This window comes from Clinocottus analis, unplaced genomic scaffold, assembly GCF_023055335.1.
Source record: "Clinocottus analis isolate CAN_PGR_092001 unplaced genomic scaffold, fCliAna1.0.p SCAF_12, whole genome shotgun sequence".
NCBI lineage: Eukaryota > Metazoa > Chordata > Actinopteri > Perciformes > Cottidae > Clinocottus > Clinocottus analis.
The window spans coordinates 5742454-5764182 of NW_027175843.1; the positions used below are offsets into that span (position 1 = coordinate 5742454).

Below are 21729 nucleotides of genomic sequence, written 5' to 3' on the forward strand. Positions count from 1 at the left end.
TACGTCTATTGTACATACATGACAAATACGTATTGCAGAGTCAAGAGAGACAGTTTTAAAAATAAATAGAAAAAGGTGTGAAAAAATATTAAAAAAATACGTAAACATATTTTATATTTATAGTTTTTGAAAAATCTAATAAATATGTTTTTAGTAGGGGCAGATGTGTACAGTTATAATAGATTAATGTAAAGTTGTTGATTTCCGGGGAAATGACCATGCTTCCCAGCAGTATCTAAAGAAATTAGAATAAGCGCCACTTTAGCTGCAACATTAAAGTGATTTACACATGAATGCATTAATAATTATAATCCACTATTTAAAATTTTACGCACTACTTTTACTTGTGTCAAATGTTGGAATTATACTATGTCACATTTAATGCTAGTTCACTATATTTTACTTTGGTATTGCTACTTTTACTTAAAAGTAAAAGAGTAACGCTACTTTGTGACAGATATTGTCCCGTCGTGCTTTGCGGTATATTGATGTCAAGTCACCTGATCACTCCTGCGCCAAGGAAAAAGATGTCGCTGACAGACTGGGGAAGGATGGATGCTGTACTATCCGCGGCGTTTGCCCTCTGCTTACTTATCTCAACCGGTAAGAAATGGGCCAACAATAGATAACAATTATTCAATGTTTGTAAGGAAAGGTTTTTACGACACAAGTTTAACAAAAAGCGCCACGTATTTTCGAACGACGACTTAGCTTGGACCATCGTTAGCATCGCCGTTTATCGTTAGCTTACTGGAAGACCTTACGCCAGCTAACGTAACGTTTTACGACTGTCTCGCGTGAATGACTTTAAAAACAGTATTACTGTGCTTGTACTGTTTAACCATTTGATCTGCTTGAGCTGGCAACCAGCTGGTAAAAAGAGCACCATACTGTTAGCGTTAGCTTGATGCTAATACTTAAAGCAAACAGTGCGCCTGATAATGTGTGCTATTTCTCAAGTTGGAAAGGCTCGCTACGCGTTCGTGGTCAGACAACATGGGAGGAAAATGTCAATTTTTTTGCTTCCTCGTTGCTTGTTGCTAATGCTCACGAGACTCTGTGCTGTCATGTGACAGACTGTAAACGGGCACTTCCTCTTCATCGCCAGCTCTCTGTCACGAGCCTCCGTCCGCGGGGCCGTGGTGTTGTGTGTTATATTACTGTCTTTACTCTGACCCGTGAAGGCCTGTCGGCTGTAGAGGGGAAGCTGGTGTTTGCGTTAATGAAGATTCACATTTCCGTGAGAGTTGATTATCACTGAAGTGACCCGGCTTCTCCTTGAGGAGGGCCCGCTCCTTGTTAGTGCAAAACAGCTGACGAGGAGGGGAACAGGGTCCACAACATGTTTATGTCCGTGTCCATTATTTATTTTCTAACATTTTAATCGATTCATGATACCTTATACAATATTTACAATTATTTGATACAATTTATTTAATTATTTGGTTTGAATACATCAATACATTCCAATTATTCATATATATATATACTATGTTTTTGGCATCTCATGTCAGGTAGCAAACAAGTCGATGCAAATGAACTATTTTAAAGATATTCAAATTAAAATTCTAGATAAGATTAAGATATATCGTTTCCACAGCGGAGACAATTGCAGTGTCACAGCAGCAAAGGGGATAGTGCAATAACAAGAAGCATCAGTAATTAAAAAATAATAATTAAACTGTTGAAACGTAGGAAATATTTATATTGAACTTGTGAATTGTCATTGTTTTTATTCGTGGTCTACTGGCAGTAATGATTGTAACACACACCATGATTGTATGGTTAAAGTCTCGTATCTCAAATAAACCAAATTCAACAAATACCAATCGTTTTAAAGCTATTGACATAATCATTTTTTTCTAAATGTATCAAATATCAGGGTGACACAACTGTAAGCATAGATAGGAGTGTGTGTCAGTCGTTCATCATTCCATATGTAATAAATAATCAATAGTTCACTCCAGAGTTGGAAATTAGCAACAGCCACAAGCCAAATGCTGGTATATATGCAAGTGCCTGCTACATTTGCTTCACTCACTAGCTAATAAAAAACATTTTTGAGGGCACCAACTTTTACACCAAGAAACTTTTGAGTTGAATTTCCAAGCTTGAGAAAATGTGTTCCTCTTGGAAGTATTTGTACTGCTACTAAACTCTTACTTTGCCACATGTTTTACTGGGATGATTGTCCTCATTTTTCTCACAGGTGTGCATGGAGACAGCTTAACAATTCTGCAGTCTCCAGAGTTTGTGTCCTTCCAGAAGGGCGACTGGGCCGTCTCTGGAGAGAAGATCCCTGACCTTGTGGCTTTGACCATGGGCTTCTCCGTTCAAGAGGTGCGTTATTATTTATTAAATGCTGAAACGCCGATCCAAATGAATGATGATACTTTTCCAAAAACATAGATAAGCAACTGTATGCTAAAGTTCACCATATCAACTGAAACAACGTGTCTCGGTGTTGGCTTCTGAAAACGCCGGCCTGGCTTTTACAAAGAGTGTCCATTTGTACAGGATCTGTCGTGGCCAGGCCTTCAGGCTGGCCCGTTGTTCCAGCGTCCCCGCGCCAACGTATTGGTGGTGGTGAGAGGAGTGGATAGCCTGGCCCTGCCTCAGAGTGTGGCCACCTATCCCTTGGAGAATGTGAGTCAGAGCTGACTGTGGAGTCGTGATTATGTTTTGTTCAGCATTTGTTAAGCATTCATTTGAGTTTGGCTCAGTGAGTTTTCCTCTTCCTTGCAGCCGGTACCCTTCACCTTGGATAGTGTTGCAGAGACGGTTCACTCTCTGTTTGCAGAGGACACTCCTGTAGTGCTGCAGCTAGCCCCCAGTGAGGAGGTAATGCAAATATACTGAGAACGAGCCAAGCATACTCGCCGTATTTGCCATAATGCTTTCAAAAAAATAATCTGTTTGTTGTTTCTTTCTCTTTCAGAGGTTGTACATGCTGGGGAAGGCCAATGCTGTGTTTGAGGACCTACCTGTCACCCTGCAGCAGATCCGTGCCCGTCTGTCCCAGGATGGCTCTGTGCTGGCCTCCCTGCCGCTCAACTCCCTAAGCAGAAATGCAGAGGTTGTTTTTTTTAAACGGCAATGTCGTGCCCACACAAGGATGCGCTGGCTTAGCCTCACTCCAAACACAAACACCATTCTTTTACATGAGCTCTTTACAGACAAACTTGTGAGCAAGCATGCCATGATGACATCATTTTACTGCCATGACTTCACCTCCAGAAGAGAGTGTTAAAATGCATATTCTCATGCAGTTGGCACATAGTTTTTACTGTAGCGATAATATTTACCATAAAAAAATAGCACCCTCCTACATTCGATTCTGGAGAGTTAACCGATTTACCTGATTGAGATGTTTTTTGTCAACTAGAGTCCTTGAAATGTATGAAGAGTATTTGCTTTTCTTACGTTTTGAACTGTTTCTGCTCTCCAGGCTGATTTGCTCTTCCTGTCTGAGGTCCAGGTACTGCATGACATCATAGCTCTGGTAAGTCATCGTGGTTGGCCAAAATCCGACTGAAAATGAGGATAGTTCTTGCGTAGTGGCGCAAACCTCTTTGTCATCTTTCCCTTGTGTAGCTGCAGAGACACAGACATTTGGCAAAGGACCACTCCCCTGACTTGTACTCTCTGGAGTTGTCTGGTCTGGAGGAGCTCAGTCGGCTCTATGGACAGGACTCCCCCCAGTACCGCGATGCCACTGCCATTCTCGCCTCTGTCCTGCAGAAAGTAAGGCGAAGGTCTCACCGGGCCTCTTTTCCAGCAACTCCTCAGTTTTTAGTGACACGTCTCTACATAATACTACTTGTGTCTTCTTTACTGTAGTTTGGAGAGGACGTGTATGGTCTCTATGGCAACAGCGCCGTGGTGGAGGTTGTCACAGTCAAGACCTTTCAGGCTCCTTTGACCAGGAAGTCCCGATCAATCCTGGAATCCAAACAGATTGTAAGTCTTGTTAACTGCCAAACAGAAGTTCAATGTACTCCCATTCAGGCATTAATGATAATTTGAATAGCATTATAAAACAGTTAGCAGAATATTTTGAACGCCTCTTATAGTGCAATACATTAACTCACCACAAATTACCGCCTGCAGAATGACACTTCTGGAAAAACCTGAACATTATAACTATCGTGAAGGCAATGTTTATTGCAGGGCTATTGTATAGAATACAGGAGTTTTTGTTGGGTGTATGTAATAAATGGGCAACTTAATGTATGTTTGGCACATGTGGATATTGTTCGATAAATGTGCTTGCTTTCATTTTCTCTTTCCTCGTATGTAATTATAAGAAGGGTCTTGTATGACGAGGGCTGGTGTTTGACACTTTGATGAGATGGATTCCTTCAGAAGCCCATTGTGTACCATAATGTATGAATCATAGGCAGCATGTTGTATTGGGTCATATGATGGTTTCTTATGGTGAAAAGTGACTACAGGATGCTTTTGTGGCCTGCAGGAAGTCATGAGAAAATAATGGCAGCATGCGGGGGTGTGAAACTGTCTCTGTTGCTGTAGCGCCTCCTCCAGGAATGTAACTACTTGTCTGGTCTTTGGTGATGCCTCACGCCTTCGTGATCTTTTCTTTTTCAGTATCTCACACCTGGCAAAGGCGTCTTCTGCTCAAAAACTGTCTGCTCACCTGATCTTACAGCACAGTGTTGCACGTGTCTCCATTTCTAAAGAATATTAATTCAATTCCAATATGGCTGAATCATGTAACAGTCCATGCTTCTCATGTTGTCGCGGTGATATCAACGGGTGAAATCGGACAAACTAAAAAATCCGAACCTATGCCGTTAGTATTTACAGTGGGACTGTCGGTAACCCCTGATGTTAAGTATAAACTCAGTTCCAGTTCCATGTCGCTCTGTTTTTTTAATGACACTCTGGAACCAAGGAGGGCTTTGATCATCACTATTGTGGACTGGGGATGAGTCCTAGTCGTCTGGTTATTGGATCTCTTTAGACGTTACACTAACATCCTTTTGGGTACTTGATGCAAGCACAACGATAGAGGTCTCGCATGGCAGTCGTTCTTTGTTTTTTGAACGTTCTTTTCCTTTTTGCAGAGTAACCCCGGCAGCCCTTACAACCTGGCTTACAAGTACAACTTCCAGTACGCCGTGATCTTCAACATCGTGCTGTGGCTGATGATCGCTCTGGCCCTCGCCGTCATTGTTGTTTCCTACAACATGTGGAACATGGATCCGGGATACGACAGCATCATCTACAGGATGACCAACCAGAAGATCAGGATGGACTAAGTCCTGACCGTCGGCAGTCCGGTTGTCCCCTTGGGTCCCTCTAGTGATTGTTTGTGTTTTTGTGTGAGGTCTCGTTTAGTGAGGGGGGAAACAAACATACTGTGACAGCTTGATGGGAGGAAGTGGCGTAATACCGAGTCACCTCTTTGTTTACAACACTGGCAGGATAACGGATACAAAAAAAGAGTATCAACATTAAATTAATTAACATTTCTTGCGTAAAGCGGTTTGATATCCTTCACCGATATATACGCTGAACCCATTCAGACTTCCTCCCTTCATCCTCAGCTCACATCATTCCTTAAGAATTAAACTCCTCACTAAATATGTTTCATTTGTTTCCCTGGTGATTGCAACTGTATTTTTATTGTAAAAAATAATATTGTGTTATGAAAGAATGAGTCTGGTTCCTGTGTGAAATTGCTGTGCTTGTCATGCTGTGTGAAATGTTTTAAGTTAAATACAATCTATGTGTATATATTGAATATACAAATGCAACTGTATGAGAAACTTCTGCGCTCTTATTGTGAAAAAGATTTTGGCAGTTTAGACCAGGTGGGTTTTCACCCTGCTTCCTCTCCAAATGCTGAATACATATTGGATTAAATAAATAGTTGATCATTATGTTGTTAGGGTTGGACAAGGATAAATGAAGCTCTGTAAATTGCAATAAAATGCCTGAGAATAAATTATTACATGTATCACCCTGTTTTAAGGTAGCAGTGTTTCATTTCATGTGCTGAATTTAGGGACAGATCTCAGTTGTAATGTTTTATATTCATGTTGAACTTTTCCCCAATCTTTTCGGCTTGTAAGTCACTACATGTATAATTTAAAGTCATGTTTTAGTTCATAGATTGTCTGGTATGTTTGACCGCCCAACGTAAATACTTTCATTTAAACAACGATTTCCATGAGATTTCTCCTGTGACCCTTTGGGGGCCCCTGAGCCTCTGACTGGGAACCATCAACTAAACTACCAAACTGTTGTGGTTAGAACTCGCTCCTCCTCAACACGCTACAGTAAAGGGCATCGGCACATGTGACATAAATAACGAGGGATTACTGTTTTGCAGAAGTATTTTTACCTTAAGTTCTCTTTGTTAATAGTAATGCCCTACTAGAGTAGTTGATATTAAGTTGTTTTTTGTTGTACTTGTAGTTTTACTTAAAGGATCAGTTCAAAGATACTTCTCCCACCACTGCACTTAGCCCAATGATCTGTCTTGTATTTTAACTTTGGAACATAAAAAAATACACTGTTTCCAAGAATTACATTTTATTTCGAAATTCAACTGATAATCGATTAAGTTTCTGACCAGGATAATTCTCCACAGACTAATATCCTTCTTTCTAGATTCAGTGTGTCCCGAGTTGATCACGTTACGCTATAGTCTATAGGAGCTCAGCCAATCAGAGTACACTTGAGCTCTAAGTCCCGCCCCCGGTATTATCTGCAGTATGTAATGCGTGCTTTTGTAACAGTTCGGGGTTGTATTTGTACCCGGAAAGAGCACAGCGCAACGCTTAACTGCGACGGACGAGCTTATTTCTTGTTTATCCTGAAAAAAGAAGCAGCCATGGTCTGACTGATCATAAAAGGTAAGAAAATACTGTGGTATATTATTGTTTTTTGTAATTTAAAACCTTAGTTGACCGCGCCAACACCGAGGAGAGACACTGGTGTCCATAGACACTAAAGGTTCGCAGTGACGACTATGATCTCTAATGACTAACTATGGATCAATGATCAATTACCTGTCTATCTGTAAAGCTACATGTAAACAACACATAGCATGTGAAGTGAAGTGCTGGAAATCAGCTGGAACATACCTAAATATACTCATACTATAAGTAATTTAAGTACAATTCTGAGTAATTTCATTCGATGCTACTTTCTAGGCCTGGCTTTCCTATACTCGACAACATTTAGAGGGATTTCGAATATTTAACAAGCTATGACCAATAAATTATGTGTTTTATTATCAATTAAGATAGCAGTATATAATTACAATTACCTCTCTTACTTATCACCATTTACTAGCTGTAACATTAAAGTAAATATAAAGTAAATATTACTTTTGATGAAGTGAATTTCGATGCAAATATTCGTGTGCTATTTCAAATTTTGAATGCATGACACAATTCCTCTTGGGGATTAATTAAGTATATATCTATCTATCTCTATATTTGTGTATTTCTACATGTAGTATTGCTTATTTTACTTAAGTTCATACTAAGTATTTCTTCCAGCTCTGAATATACCCTAGGCTTATGGGAAGATAGTTAATTTGAAAAACGTTATTACTGTTATGATTCTGTAAGACTTATAAGTGCTTTTTCTACTTATTTAAAGTGTATCTTGTTTTTTTTTGCTTCCCCTCCCAGCTAGCGTCTACGTGGTCAGGAAGATCCGGGCTTCTGTTGCAGGAGAGCAACTGGAGAAGCCCATCATCACACCATGTAGCGCTAATGGTAAGACCATCACAACAACCACGACTTCTGCAAAGAAACAGGAGGAACTCAGAGTTTAAAGACTGAAAGAGAAGAACTAACCCGTTGTGTAGACTCTGACTAATGAGCAGATAACAATTCATTTGAACTGTTTTCATACATTCACTTATTGAGTCCAATGCAATCCTGCTGAATCTTGTGTCATACTGACATTTATTCTAGGGCAACAATTATATTCATGCTAGTGGCAAAATACAAGGCACTCTTCACATATTGTTTTCGAACCTGCAGTGTCTGCTGAAGTCATTGTGTCAATGTGCTTTATCTTCTAATCACACTTATCAGCGGAGCTTCTTATTTCCTTGTACTCTGTGCAACGACAATAAAGGCTTTCTATTCTGAGTCATGAGATTAGACGTATTAGAGGAGTGTTATTCTGGACATGCTGTTGACTCACATGGTTTCTCTTTTAGCTGAAAAGAGAGCGGGGCGTGGGCTGGGTGGAAGCGCCCCTGCGGTTGCACTGATCCCGGGACCTGAAGAAGGTGTCGGTGGGGCGGCAGGCTCGGGGTCTTCCTCCGAGATGGCTGTGCAGAAATGTGGCCCGTGACGTTAAAGACCACGCTGGACACTGGAACAGCCATCACTGCAATGGGAAAATATCACTTTTCATCTTTGTATATTTGCTTTAGATGACAATAATACTTATCTAGGAACATTCCAGGTACATGCAGAATCATTTATACAACGGTCATCATTAATGTTGTCAAACTATCACAATGATCATTATTTACTGCTTTCCAGTGTCCACGGTGTGCAACGTCATCACACATATCCACGTCTTTTTCACAGCTGACATTTTGACTTACCTTATGAGCTGCACACAACATGACGTAATGGAGACTTTAATGTCATTGAAAGTGGTCAATGAACATGTTCTCTGTGACAAGGCCTGCGTTCAAATACTGCAGTGTTTGAAGGCCGACTCGCCAACCTCTCTCCAGGGGCCGAGCACGCCTGATGTTTCTGCTGTATCAATAAATGCATAAAGGAAAGACTGGTGGATGTTTGTGTACTTGTAAAAGACAATCGTTATAAGGCAGAGTGCAATGGCCAAAAAATGTCCTGTTTTTTTGTGACATTTTGACCAAAGTCAAGTCAAAAGTGGGGAACGCATCGTTGTTGACAGCGAGGCCTGTGCTCAAGGTGGTAAAAACAGCTGCTACCTGCACAAGTTCCCATCAAGGACATTGCATTCAACACAAGCAGATGACAGGATGCATTTTCTACTGAACTTTGTGCAAATACTAAACAAATTAGCATTCAAATGACCAAAAAGCAACTGACACATAACACCTTGTGAGGTTTTGGGCCCACAGCCTTGGCACAAGAAGCAGGTGCTTTTGTGAATATCAGCTTAGCTACAGGATTAGGGCTCTGGAGAGCATGGATGAACCAAACTTCATGACAAGTAGTCCAATATTGGACCAACACATTTTGAGTTATATTTATGATAGCTGGATAAGATAATATGATTTAAAAGATGTATGTCTTCCATCTTTCTAGACAGAGCAATACTTTTAAAGACAGTAGTGGTTTCTACATGATGGCACCTTGTAGGCAGCAGGGAACAGTTTTATTTAATTTAGCTCCTGAACAGATTTATCCAGACATGCTTTGTTTGTATACCATGCTTTGTTATAACATGTTAAACAGTGAACTTGTTCACATTACCCCCTAAAACATCAGCATGCTTTTGAAACCTCATCACACCTAGAAATGCTGAGACAAAATTCCTCCAGAGACAGAACCCTTTCAGTTTTATTGATCAAATAAAGAAAATATGTTCAATTTGTGATCCACTTTTAAGATGATCGACCCCACATACTGTTATTTATTTTACTATTTTTCACTTTATATTAGAATCACAGATAGTGGAAATAAGTTACAGTTTCATGCAATCTGCTGAAATGATGAAACACTGCATGATAAAAAAAAAACCCTTACTGAGCACACATATATGACACGTGATGAAGGGTTGATCTTTGTTAAAATTATTTTTTTAATCATTTCTATAAATGCTGATGAACCTTCAACATTTCAGGTGCAGGTTTATGTTTCATCACTAGATGTCGCTTTAACACCCCGATGACGTCACGTTTGTATAGGCGCAAAAGCTCTCCGACTGCATGCGGTTCTCGCCGGGTGCGGTGGCGCGCGCCTGTAATCCAAGTTACCGGGAGGCTGAGGCTGGCGGATCGGTTGAGCTCAGGAGCTCTGAGCTGCAGCGGACTGTGCCGATCGGGTGTCCGCACTAAGTTCGGTATTGATATGGTGCACCTGGGGGAGCCCGGGACCACCAGGTCGTCTAAGGAGGGGTGCACCGACCCAGGCCGGAGACGGAGCAGGTCAAAGCCCCCGTGCCGCTCAGTAGTGGGATCGCGCCTGTGAATAGACGCTGCAGTGCAGCCTGAGCAACACACCGGGACTCAGTCTTTTTTTTTTTTTACACTCCTTCCTGTTCAACTCACAGCTGGGACAACAACGTTTTTACATGTTACGGCAGCTTCGTCGCTGCTTCGTAATATTATAGTTCCCATGAAAACGTTCATAAACCACAGCGCCTCCTCCTGGAGGAGAGGAGCTTTAGTGTAGCAGTCTAACGGGGTTATTATAGCGTTCAATGGACTTAATGGAGAGGTGAATAGTCACAATAAACACTTTCCTATTCAAATTAAAAATATATTTAGGCCTATGTCTTGATTGTTCAAATGGGTCACAATTGTTTGCTATTTTTTCAAATTAATGGAAACAAACCATCTGTTTTTAAGGGAAATGTCTTTCCCGCAAAGGGAAATGTGCATTATGGGGGATTGCATATTGATAAAAAGATGCAATAGATTTGGGATCGAGCCTGTGAATAGACCGAGACCTGAGTAACGCAGTGGGACCCGGCCTTTTTACACTCTTTCACTGTTCAACTAATAGCTGAGACAACAATGCATTGCCATAGTATACTTAGTAGTCAAAACTTGTCTGACTATCAGGTGAGACATTCTGGAAAGTACTCAATCTTCTAATTAATTGCTGAAGAGAAGTCGAAAGATTATATGGCTAGATTGTTTATGATAATCTACTGCTTCCCTCTCCAGTCCAGTAGGTGGCGGTAACGCACCTATACGATGGTAAAGACGCAGATAAAACGCAAAGAAGAAACCTGGCGGATTTGCGCACGCTAGCTAGCTAACTAGCATGCCGCCAAATGAATAGATCTTAAACTGTTTATTGTTTGATCCATGCCCTTGTTACAGCCGAGGATAGCCCAACGCAATCGCGAGACGAGAGGCAACGTTGTCCGGCTCACTTTCTGTATGCAGTGTACTAGCTAGCTAGCTAACTAGCCAGCCGCAGCTCCAACTTCAAACTACGCCCCTCTCTTGCACAGACCACACTCCTTAACTGAACATTAATCAGACTGAGTGAGAATGAAATAAATATTATGAGGCCATCGTTCAGTTTAAACAAGAGGCAAACGACGAATAAAGGACAGTATGCGATGGTAAGCATTTCGGCTCCAGCCACATACTTTTACATGCATTGTTTTGACGTGAACTGCAGATGACGTGATGCTGTGTTGCTAACAGCTAGTCAGCTGACAGTAGCAACAGCGGGGAGTGACTGCGTTGGGAAAGAAAACGCCAAAAACATGTTCTTATTTTAGAGTCCATGCTTGCAGCGGTAGACGTCTCTCGGATAGCTGTGGCCAAAACCATGACCTCTGTGGCAGCGACGAGATGTTCTGAACCCCCGGGGCTCAGCGCGTCTGCCAGCCCCGGCGCACGCACCGGGAGCCCGCGGCAGAGGCTCCAGAAGCTGCTCGCCGTACCCGGACACGACCCGTGCCGAGTGAACGACCTGCTGCTCCTCAGGCCCGATGCGGACGACCAGACCGCCGCAGGACCAAAGGAGGAGAGCGGCAACAGACATGTCGTGTTTTTCCACGGGGACATTCAGGTGAGTGTGATGGAGGATATGGACACATGTTGTTTGCGTGGTGTTTTGATCTCAGGTCATCCAGAAAGATGACGACTGGTCTGACCTGAGTGATTTCAGTCCCTGGAAGTTGTTATTGTGACGCATTTAAAGTAATTGCATTCGCTAAAGCCCACAATGAACACAGGCAGGTCGATTAAAGACTGTACAAGGAGATAATGGCCGGTTGGTATACAGCCATTTATGGTCTGTTCATCCCAGTGCTCCCTCTGAAATCCAATGTTTTAAAGAGGAGGTTATGGAAAGGTGTAAACCACATCCTGACCAAACTTAAATAAATACACACACTATGACAAAACAGAACGACCCATTGACAAGTGAGTTTATTATAATATTCTTATGACATAGTCTTCAGTGGTTTAAAAGTAATTTAACATCCAAAAACACACTATGTGATATTTAGGGTCATGCATTTTTCCAGATGTAATAATAATACAATAATACAATCTTTCCAGCTTGTGACACCTTACAGGAAAAGTTCTCAGCAGACTTTAATCCTTTTTATTCCACTAAAGCAAAGGAATCGTCTACATGTTATTGCATACAGGGAACCACTTTCAGGCTTGCTTGCATTATGATGGTTTCTTTATTATTTTGCGGTCCATTCTGCACATCTCATTATTTACTGTCAGAGTATAACACAACTGTTTGAAAACAAAAACAAATCGGTAAGTCTGAGAGGTCCTCCACAGACGAGTGCAGATATTTGATCCTGTCGCTCTAAGTTAAGTTTATTTATACTGTGTGGGAGAGAGAGCGTCTGGGGCTCAGCAATAAGCCACAAGGTTTAACTAGAAAGAAGCACTTTACAGCGCCAAGCCAAAGTGTATCAAGTAGAGTCCGCTGAGATAAGGTGCACTTTCTTTTATCTATGCAACCCTTTACCTGTGAGTTGGATCAGCTTTGTGTAAGAAACACAAGAGGGATTTAAAAAATCCAACATGGATCCTGGATCTTACTGGGAGCTGAAAATGACTCTGCTGCAATTCCTTGAAATCCACTGTGCAAAGAGTTTATGGGTAGGAATTTATAAATGAATTAACAATACCGCGCTGTAATACTGGCAACTGCAGTGATAGTATCATGACACGGGTAATTGTGTAGTACAAAAATAGCTTTTTTTGATTAGAAGAAAAGAATAATCATTTATGAAAAAATAGGAATCAAAACTGTGTGACGGTCCTGATTTACTGGGATCATTATTTACTAAATAAACATCATGCTCTATTGAAAAAGACTTGAAACTAGAGATTGAGACATAACTCATGTTTACTGAGAAAATAAATTAAGCAAGATGTTGAGTCAATATCTACAGACTTCTTTACAACCAGATGAGTCGCCCCCTGGTGGACATTACAGAGAATGCAGATTAAAGACAATTCAGCATTGGCTTCACTCTGCAGAACCAGAGGTGTTTTTATTTATTTGTGAGAATTTCAGCGTTCAGTTTTTTGAAGCTTTTTGTTACCACCATCCATAGAGTCCTGTTGAAAGTCATCACCAGTCATTGTTATCTTATGTTAGAAACCACAAAGCAGTCCAGTTAAATACAGAGTTTTCAAACGGGACATATTTTTGAACAATCATCTTTAATGTGCTTTCTGAGAGCAGAGGAAATTAATGTTTTTACGAGGGTTTTTTGAAGAGCAGAGCGTTTAAAAAAAGAGAAGAAAATTAAATTTGTGTATTGGAGCTCGAGGGCACATTTTAAGTTCAGCGTGGACTACAGCGACCTTCTCCAGGGTGTCTGAGTTGGCCGTGGACCTGCGTGTGTGACAATGATGTGAAACTGACCGGCAGAGAAGAAGGGAGTTTCTGAACATGTGTGCAGTTCTGATTAAACTGCTGTGGGGAATAAGTAGGATGTGTTGGTGTCCCTCCAGCCTGGGCCAAACGTCTAATTGCTGCAGCTGCCAGATTATGAAAAACTCTCTCGTCAGAGGCCTTTTGGTTCCTTTTTTTTTCTTTTTAGTAAGTGGAAGGGACACGTATTAATCAAGTGTTGGAAGAAAAAAAACAGGAAGAAAAGAAGATTAAATGTCAGCCATTTGTTTCCCTTTCTAATTGCTTTCAAGAATCCAAGCGCTGCCTCATTCTCTGAAGCTTTCCTCGCGCCCAATCCATCCATTCGTTGTCCTCGTTTGCAATTCATCAGGCGGCTTTCCAGGCCCGTGTTAACGTTCCCACAGGGTGCTGGTATCTGCCAGGAGACGCTCGTATGTGCGGGAATGCCGTCGGCGTGATGTTTCCACGTAAATAAAATCAATGAGGAAAGCTGTTGCTCAGGACCTCGCAGCCTCACAGCAGACTGAGGAGATGCTGCTGATGGAGCTAATTAAGAGTGCTTTGAGTTTGCTCTGGCTTCAGCCACGGAGAGGAGCGAGCTGGGAACCTTTTGTCTTGTCTGTCTCACAGATCGAAGACAGTTGTCTGAATTTAATCATTTAAAGGCTGAATGGCACTGCCACGCCGCCTCCTCCTCCTGGATATATTCCAAAGCGTTACGTTGCGTTGCTGTGTGCTCTCAACATCCCACAACGCATATACTCAAACAAATGCGAAGCGCTAATTGATTTGTGTATCGTAGATTTTATGTTCCTTTAGTTTGCAAAAGTTGTTTTACTGCAGCGTTAAATAGGAAGTTTCCCCGGGTTTTTTTTTTTTCAGAACTTCGAGGAGGAGATGGCTCTGCAGCCTGAAGGAGCCCAGTGGCTCTCCTGGAGTCTGGAGCAGGTCGCCCTCACCCTGGGACGACGTTTCCCGGACCGCCATGTGTGGGTGGTCCGAGCCGGCCGCATGTACCTCCACAAGTTTAGCAGCTTCTGCAACTTTGTGGAGAGCAATATGTTCGGGGCTCCAGAGCACTCGCCGTACTCCCCTGACTCCGGAGCGTTCCTCCACCTCAGGTCTGTAGAGCAACTCTCTTTCTTAATTCATCAGTTTAGCCAACAAGAAGCACCCGGATTATAGTGATCTTTTTTTTTAAAATTTGCATGTTGTCCCTTAACTGCAGACGCAGGACAACATTATCATCCATTCAGAGGCGATGTGGAATGATACTCTGATGTTCTCTTCTTTTAACTCTGTTTTGGTCTCCACCAACTGCTGAGGGAAATATCTGTCAATTTAGCGGTTTAGTAAAAACAATTCCCAGTAATTTATCATAATAGAACAATTTGACCATACCGTTCTTAAAGGGGTTGATTAGTGCTAAATCATTATCACAAAAAAGGATTTTATTCATTTTTTTTAATTGAATGGAATAAAGTCAAACATAATATTTGAAATGAAGGTTGAGGCTGAAGCCTGAGCTCATTGAGCATACACTTAGTTCGCAACAAAGTCTTTCTTTCACTTGACCCAATATGGCAGTGAATCAAAAACATAATAAATAACTACAACATCATAAATTAGAAGCAAAAAAACAAAACAAAAACAAATCATAGTTGTCGTTCATTTCTTCATGGGGGTCAAAATAAAGTCACTCAGTGTTTGTATTTTTCAATTGTAATGTTTTTGTATATTTTCCTAAACTCATATTACTGTTTTCTCTTAAATATTAATTTAGTGCTAGCTGTGCAAAGTGTTCCCTCATACGTCAACACGTTATGTAATGTATGGAAGTATTGTCATAGATGGACACAGTTTTAATTTAATATGATTTATCTGAGGTTTCCATTAGAGTTTATGGTCAAGTATCACTCCAGAAAATGTTCTTTTTTAGTTTTTATATAACTAATCATAAGCCAGATAGTCTCTATCTTAGTGATTATATTGCTTTTAGTGACCCTCAGACACTGTACATTGCAATAACCTGGCCTCAGGTTTCTTTTAGAACTCATGAAAACATGTTTGACTTAAGCTGACACTGGCATTCTTACCTCGCTTGTGTTGCTGCTGCCTTTTGTACATTGCATCGTAAAGAGCTGCATTGCAATAAAGAGAAACAGTGTCCACAAACACACAATCGGGTGTCTGCTGAGACTACCACAGAGTAGACTCCTCACCTCTCGATGGAACATGAGTGTTTCCTGCATGGTGACTGTATTGTGACATGTCTGATGGCAGGGCCCTGCTGAGCCACGGCATGGAGCGAGCCAACCTGCCCAACCCCCTCCGCCCACAAGACGGCGCTGACGGCCTTCCCGCAGGGTTCTCGCTGGCGGTGGTGGGCTTCAGCAAAGGCTGCGTGGTGCTGAACCAGATGGTGTACGAGCTGGCCGGGGCCCGCGCCGACCTGCAGATGTGTCGCTTCGTGGAGGGCGTCTCTGACATGTACTGGCTGGACGGCGGGCACCCGGGAGGCAGCGAGACCTGGGTGACGAACAAGCGGCTGTTGAAGGAGCTGGCCGCCAGCGGGGTGTCGGTCCACGCCCACGTGACCCCTTACGAGGTGCGCGACCCCATGCGTTCGTGGGTGGGCCGCGAGCACGGACACTTTATCAGGACCCTGGAGGAGTTCGGTGCCCGTCCGCATAAGAATCTGCACTTTGAGGACGAGCCCCCTTCCATCGAGAACCACTTCAGAGTCATTCAGGAGTTCTGAGTTTACAATTTCATGCAGATTGAATGTGTTACTTGCTGGTCTTACCTCATTTTTCTTTGCTCAGAGAGTCTGTGACGATGATGGTGTGTTGTACCTTTCACAGCTAAATGCACTTGACCCTAGAGCGTTTTTCCTGCTCCCTGTAGCCCCGAGTAGGACTATGCAGATGTGAAAGTGGTCTTCACTCTTCTGGCTGAATGTAACCTTCTCCATCTGATGCTGGCTCCAGCTACAAGCTGCTTGCAGAGCTGTCACTTCAGCAACAGGAATGCTGCATATTCACTTGGCTTTTGCTCATGAGGGAATTCCTTGTGGTTCAGGTGTATACATACTTACATGACCTATTTTAATTCCCGCTGGGATTTAAAATCAAACCTTTAAGGTGCAATGTGTAAGACGTGGCCAGATTTTTAGACTAAAACACCCAGAAAATGAACAAATTCTCCCTAGAATGTGAAGAGGTTACAGTGTTGACGTCTTGCTTACTGTTGTTGGACTTGTAAAGTGCTTTTCTAGTCTTTAGACCACTCAAAGCTCTTTTGCGTCATCATTCATGCGCAGATGGCAACTACCATGCGAGGTGCCACCTGCCCATCAGGACCAACTAACATTCACTCACCGCAGGCACATCGACATGGACTACTGGAGCCGGGGAATCGAACGGCCGATCTTCTGATTTGAAGGATCACCCGCTCTACCACAGTCGCCTGACTCGATAAACAGAACCAGGACTCCTGGTTCTGTTTATTTTCTTTTTTTGCTGGCTGAATGCCATTTGCTGAAGCTCGACACTTATCTGAGGGGTTCCCGGTGGGCAAGACACTTAACCCCAAATTGCTCCTGCAGGGTATTCCTATGGTGAATGAATGTTAGTCCTGAGGCTGGCAGCACTTTGCATGCTTGCTCCTGTCATTAGTGTGTGAATGGATGAATGATGACTTGTTGAAAAGCTTTGATTGGTCAGAAGACTAGAAACATGCCCCACATGTACAGTCCATTTACTATTTGCTATAAAGAAACTATCAAAGTATACATAAGCTGAACAGCCCTGTAGTGTTCATGTCTGTGTGTGTTCACAGTGAACACACATGCACCGGAGATTATAAGATTATTAGAGGGTTTTGACTGCCTCAGTGTCAGAAGTTTGGTCAAACTTTGCACATGTTGTAGTTTTTCTTTTTCTATAATTATTGGCTGTAAATGTAGACTGTATGGACCCAGTAGTGGAGGTGAAATGCTGCCCTCTATTTGTTTGAAGCAGGTGGCCAGGTTCTACTCGTTGCACCTTTTTTAAAGCAGAACAGCCTTCTACGTTGTGTCGATGGCTGCGCTTGCTTTTGACACCTGAATGTCTGAAGTCGGGTTCAGACTCGGTAGTGATTCTTAATTGTATTCAAAGGTTTATTTGCTCACAAAGTTCCATTGTCATTCCTTCAGTTTGATCCCAGTAGTGTATTGTCCAATGATTTACAAGCCTTTTTTGTTTTAAATGTCACACAGCGACACTTTTTGGGAGGTGAGGAAGAACAGTTAATATAATTTAACCTCAAGGTTCATTTTGTTTTTGCTGTTCTTGAGCTTTCAGTCAAAAAGCATGATATTCTTTGGCAAATGGAGTGGTTTTGCATTTACTTCATCTGATGCTGATGATCGTGTGAACCTCGAGGAGACATTTTGTCAGCTGCTGTTTAAGGTTAAGAATGTAACGCCTACTTCCTGTGACACTTCCTTTTTTTGTTGCTTTGACATCCCAGTCAAAACCAACTTCTAATGTTTTTCATTTGCCTATTTTTTGCTGTCTCTTTGATTGGTTTTGTAATATTTGTTGTTCTAACCAGACAAACTGTGATGGTGCAGTGAGATTGTGTTTTGTTCGAATGAAATAAGTTGGGGAGCTGTATTAAGTAGACTGTGTACATTTCTTTTAGATCTTTTTTTTCATAGTGGGAGAAATGTATTACCGTCTGTACGACTTCTATGTAAGTTTACAGAACGCCTTTGCACTACGCTGGTGATGGCTGTCGCTCCTCGTGCTGAATGTAACTTCAAATCATTCCATAATATTTACTACCCTTGCATGCTACAAGGAGGACATGCACGATTTAAGCAAGTGCACGCCCAACAGAAGTAAATGCTTGCTAAATCGTCACCCTGTCATTTAGTCTTGTTGACTGTTAGCCAATGATGGTGAGAATGCAACAGATAAAGTTTGTCTCTATTTAAGAGGGATAGTACTGATTTTTTGTTGAGGTTGTTTGAGGTACTTCTCCATAGTAGGAGTACTATCTACAGTAGATGGAGTTTGGAGTATCAGCACGGGATCAAAGCAATGTACTGCTGTGGACGCCTTCAAAAATCAATACCGGTTTCAGAATGTGCTATATTTGTATCCAAAGCCTCTCTATCTTTGCCCTCTTCATAACAGACCAGACTCCTCTGACAAAAGTGATTTCCCCTTGCAGAGGGAAAACACTTGGGTCTGCTGAACACACCGGCCTCGATCGCTTGGTGTGTTTATTATCGTGCGACTTCGGTGACTCTGGACTAATTAAAACACTGAATTAACAAAATAACACTAACTGATCAAGGCAGCTGTAGTCCAGAAACTCTGCGAGGGTAAATGACTGTTTGTCAAAGGGGGGCTGGTGGGTTTGAAGAACACTGCATATTAAATAAGTCTCTGAAATGAAGTTAAGTTTACACGTCAACTGATGATGAAATATGGAAATTTTTAAATGCACAAAGCTGCTGTCCCAGTCTCAGCAGTACATTGCTTTAATCCTGCGCTCTTGTTTCTCCTAAGCTACTATTGTACTCCACTTCAGAACATCCCTCCGCTCCCTTTAACAGAGCGCCGTGTGTTCCAGCTCTCTTGAATCCGCAGGTGGCAGCAGTGGCATGAAAAAGCAGGGAACTGGACGGCAACAAAAAGACACCATCAGATATTTTCTACAACCTTTAATGAGCTTTTTCCAGTTTGCTTGCTGACGCCTACATATTAGCCTGCAGTTGATCAGAACACCATAAGGATTATGTGTCTTTTTTGTTTTAGTCATTTCAAATGCAATTAGAATGCTCATACATTAAAAAAAAAAAGAAAATATAAAATGCAAAAAAAAAACATACATCTCTGAAACATTTATTTGCTTGTGGCTGGCTTGACTGTTAACCGCAGCGTCCTTCGGTCTCACTGCATGAAACGGGAATGTCGGGTGACATCAGTCACCTGGTGTTACTGCTGCTCCGCTCCTTGAGGATGCTGAACTCCTCAATGAGCACTCTCTCTCACACACACAGAGAATGGACACGGTACAATAGCTGTACAAAACAGAAAACACCCCAGCATAGGTCATGTTCAAGTAACGAGACGGACATTGCCGGCAAACACAAGCCGTTTTGTGTGACCCGCGTTTCGAGCGCCTCGTCATCCTGCAAGGTAAAATCCCTGACATCATCGCACTGCAAAACAAGCCTCTTATCTTGAGGTCTCAGCTACTCGTCAAGTCATAAAACTAGTTTAAGTTTCTTTTTTACAGATAAAACTTCTGTCACAGGAAGAGGAACCTTTACTCATTCCTGTACAACTAAGTTTGATCAATTTAGACGTGAGAAACCTCTTGTGTGAAAATACAGACGGTTGTCGACTGTGAAAACACTTGACTCGGGAGATGAAGTAAGATTCCAGCTTATTCCCATATACAGTAGCAAAAGAGACTAATCTTAGATTTTCTTTCCAGCTGCTTGGAGAATACAATTCTGACGGACTCAAGTGGAATCTGCTAACTCAGTGAGATGAAATTGCACATGAAGATGCATATCTCTTACAGTGTGTTGTTCCAGTTTCTAAGGATGACAGCATACAGATGAGAGCACGGCCGTGGCTGGAGACACCCATCTCCCACACAAAGGCCATTGTACCAGCCGGTGACGACAACAAAAACAACAACACAATGTGGTCTTATTCGATTCGACACCTCACAACAACAAAAAAGAGGAATGTTTCACTGGAGATTAAGAGCAATCAGAGTTTAGGACAGTTCATTCAAGTGAACAAAAGATGGCAAATCCGGTGAACCGATAGCACCTTGTATTTTCACATTACAAAGCGGTTCCGTCTCGCCCGTCTCGTTCCCACTTTCCCACATTCCATGCCAACATATCTTAACAGTTACGACTATTCAAACTCTTCCTTCGATCACTTCTTCCAACAACGACATATTTCCAGTATTCAATCAGCTCCTGACTGAAACCACCTTCTCTCGCCCTACCTCCCAGTACCCCCTACAACCTAGACCTTCATCGCCCCAATCCACTGCAACCCAACATTCCCATTTATTATTCAGCACACACACCAGCTTGTTTTAAATAACACCGTAAGTAATCCTCTCCCGCCGCAATCAACACTTCCTTATAAGACACGTTATTTACATCAAAATATAAAGTATAAAGTATAAGTCCAGCACATAAATAATGATAATAATAATAGACCTGTAAGAACAACATTAAGAATACAACACAAAGTGAGCAGAGAGCGAGCAGCATGCCCTGAGATTAACACAAGAGGAATATATATATATATATATATATATATATATATATATATATATATATATATATATATATATATATATATATATATATATATATATATATATATATATATATATATATATATATAATGAAAGGACACTGAATGGCTTCGGGGCTGAAGGACACAGAGGACAACAAACAGACTCTCTTGAAGAGTTTCTACTTTCCGCTCATCGGTATCAAACGTGTGCTTATGAAGTAAGTGCTAAAGTCGAGCTTCTATTCTTGCGGCTAACAAAAGAGGAACCTGCAACCCGCTGAGGAAATCATTTGAGTAAGTGCGGGTGTGGCATGTGAACGACCGCGTGAGTCTGTCTTGTTTTAGAGTTTCTATCTCCCACAGAAGAAGGCATGACTATTTGTTGCTGGTGTAAACTGTTCCGTCAGAAAAAATTGTAAATGTGGGATGCTTTCTTTAAAGGGGGACTATGCTGAGGTTTGATCTATTAAAAAAAGTTTGATCTAAAAACCAAGAAGTAAATTTGAATGATTGCAGACATATAGAACATGTCATTAATAAGTAATGTACAATGTGTAATTCAGCCCCTCTGCTGTTCGTCTTTAAGTCAGCTTGGATGTGAATATGGCGACTTTGCAGGCAGTAAGAGCAGGAGCTACGACTCAGACAGCAGCGTGTGAGAAATAGGGCCTGAGGAGTGAACAGGTTTACCGTCTCTAGTTGTCTTCCAGCTGCAAACGAGGACATTACCACACTTCCTCATTGCGGAGGGGCCTCGCTCGATGTCGTACACTTTTCTGCTGAAGCACAAGTGACTAAGAACACTTCACTTCCGACCTTAAGGC

General features: G+C 41.8%; 2 protein-coding genes and 1 long non-coding RNA gene across 4 annotated transcripts; all 3 read left to right on the forward strand.

Moving 5' to 3' along the window:
• The first annotated feature begins 490 nt into the window (after positions 1-490).
• Positions 491-5991, forward strand: atp6ap2 (ATPase H+ transporting accessory protein 2). The gene is made up of 9 exons (XM_068571786.1): positions 491-603; positions 2210-2340; positions 2518-2646; positions 2746-2841; positions 2939-3076; positions 3449-3502; positions 3595-3744; positions 3841-3960; positions 5088-5991. The coding sequence occupies exons 1-9, from the start codon at positions 528-530 to the stop codon at positions 5280-5282; spliced, it is 1089 nt and encodes a 362-aa protein (XP_068427887.1). The 5' UTR covers positions 491-527; the 3' UTR covers positions 5283-5991.
• Positions 5992-6766: 775 nt separating this feature from the next.
• LOC137783145 (uncharacterized) lies at positions 6767-8793 on the forward strand. The gene is made up of 3 exons (XR_011077318.1): positions 6767-6884; positions 7671-7757; positions 8210-8793. It is a non-coding gene; the product is annotated as an uncharacterized lncRNA (long non-coding RNA).
• A 2145-nt stretch (positions 8794-10938) lies between these two features.
• Positions 10939-19143, forward strand: cunh2orf69 (chromosome unknown C2orf69 homolog). 2 transcript variants are annotated; one of them, XM_068572772.1, is made up of 4 exons: positions 10939-11295; positions 11458-11750; positions 14457-14695; positions 15858-19143. In XM_068572772.1, the coding sequence occupies exons 2-4, from the start codon at positions 11463-11465 to the stop codon at positions 16333-16335; spliced, it is 1005 nt and encodes a 334-aa protein (XP_068428873.1). In that variant the 5' UTR covers positions 10939-11295; positions 11458-11462; the 3' UTR covers positions 16336-19143. The 2 variants fall into 2 exon arrangements, with proteins under 2 accessions (XP_068428873.1, XP_068428874.1); XM_068572773.1 differs by having other exon boundaries at positions 11473-11750.
• Positions 19144-21729: the final 2586 nt, after the last annotated feature.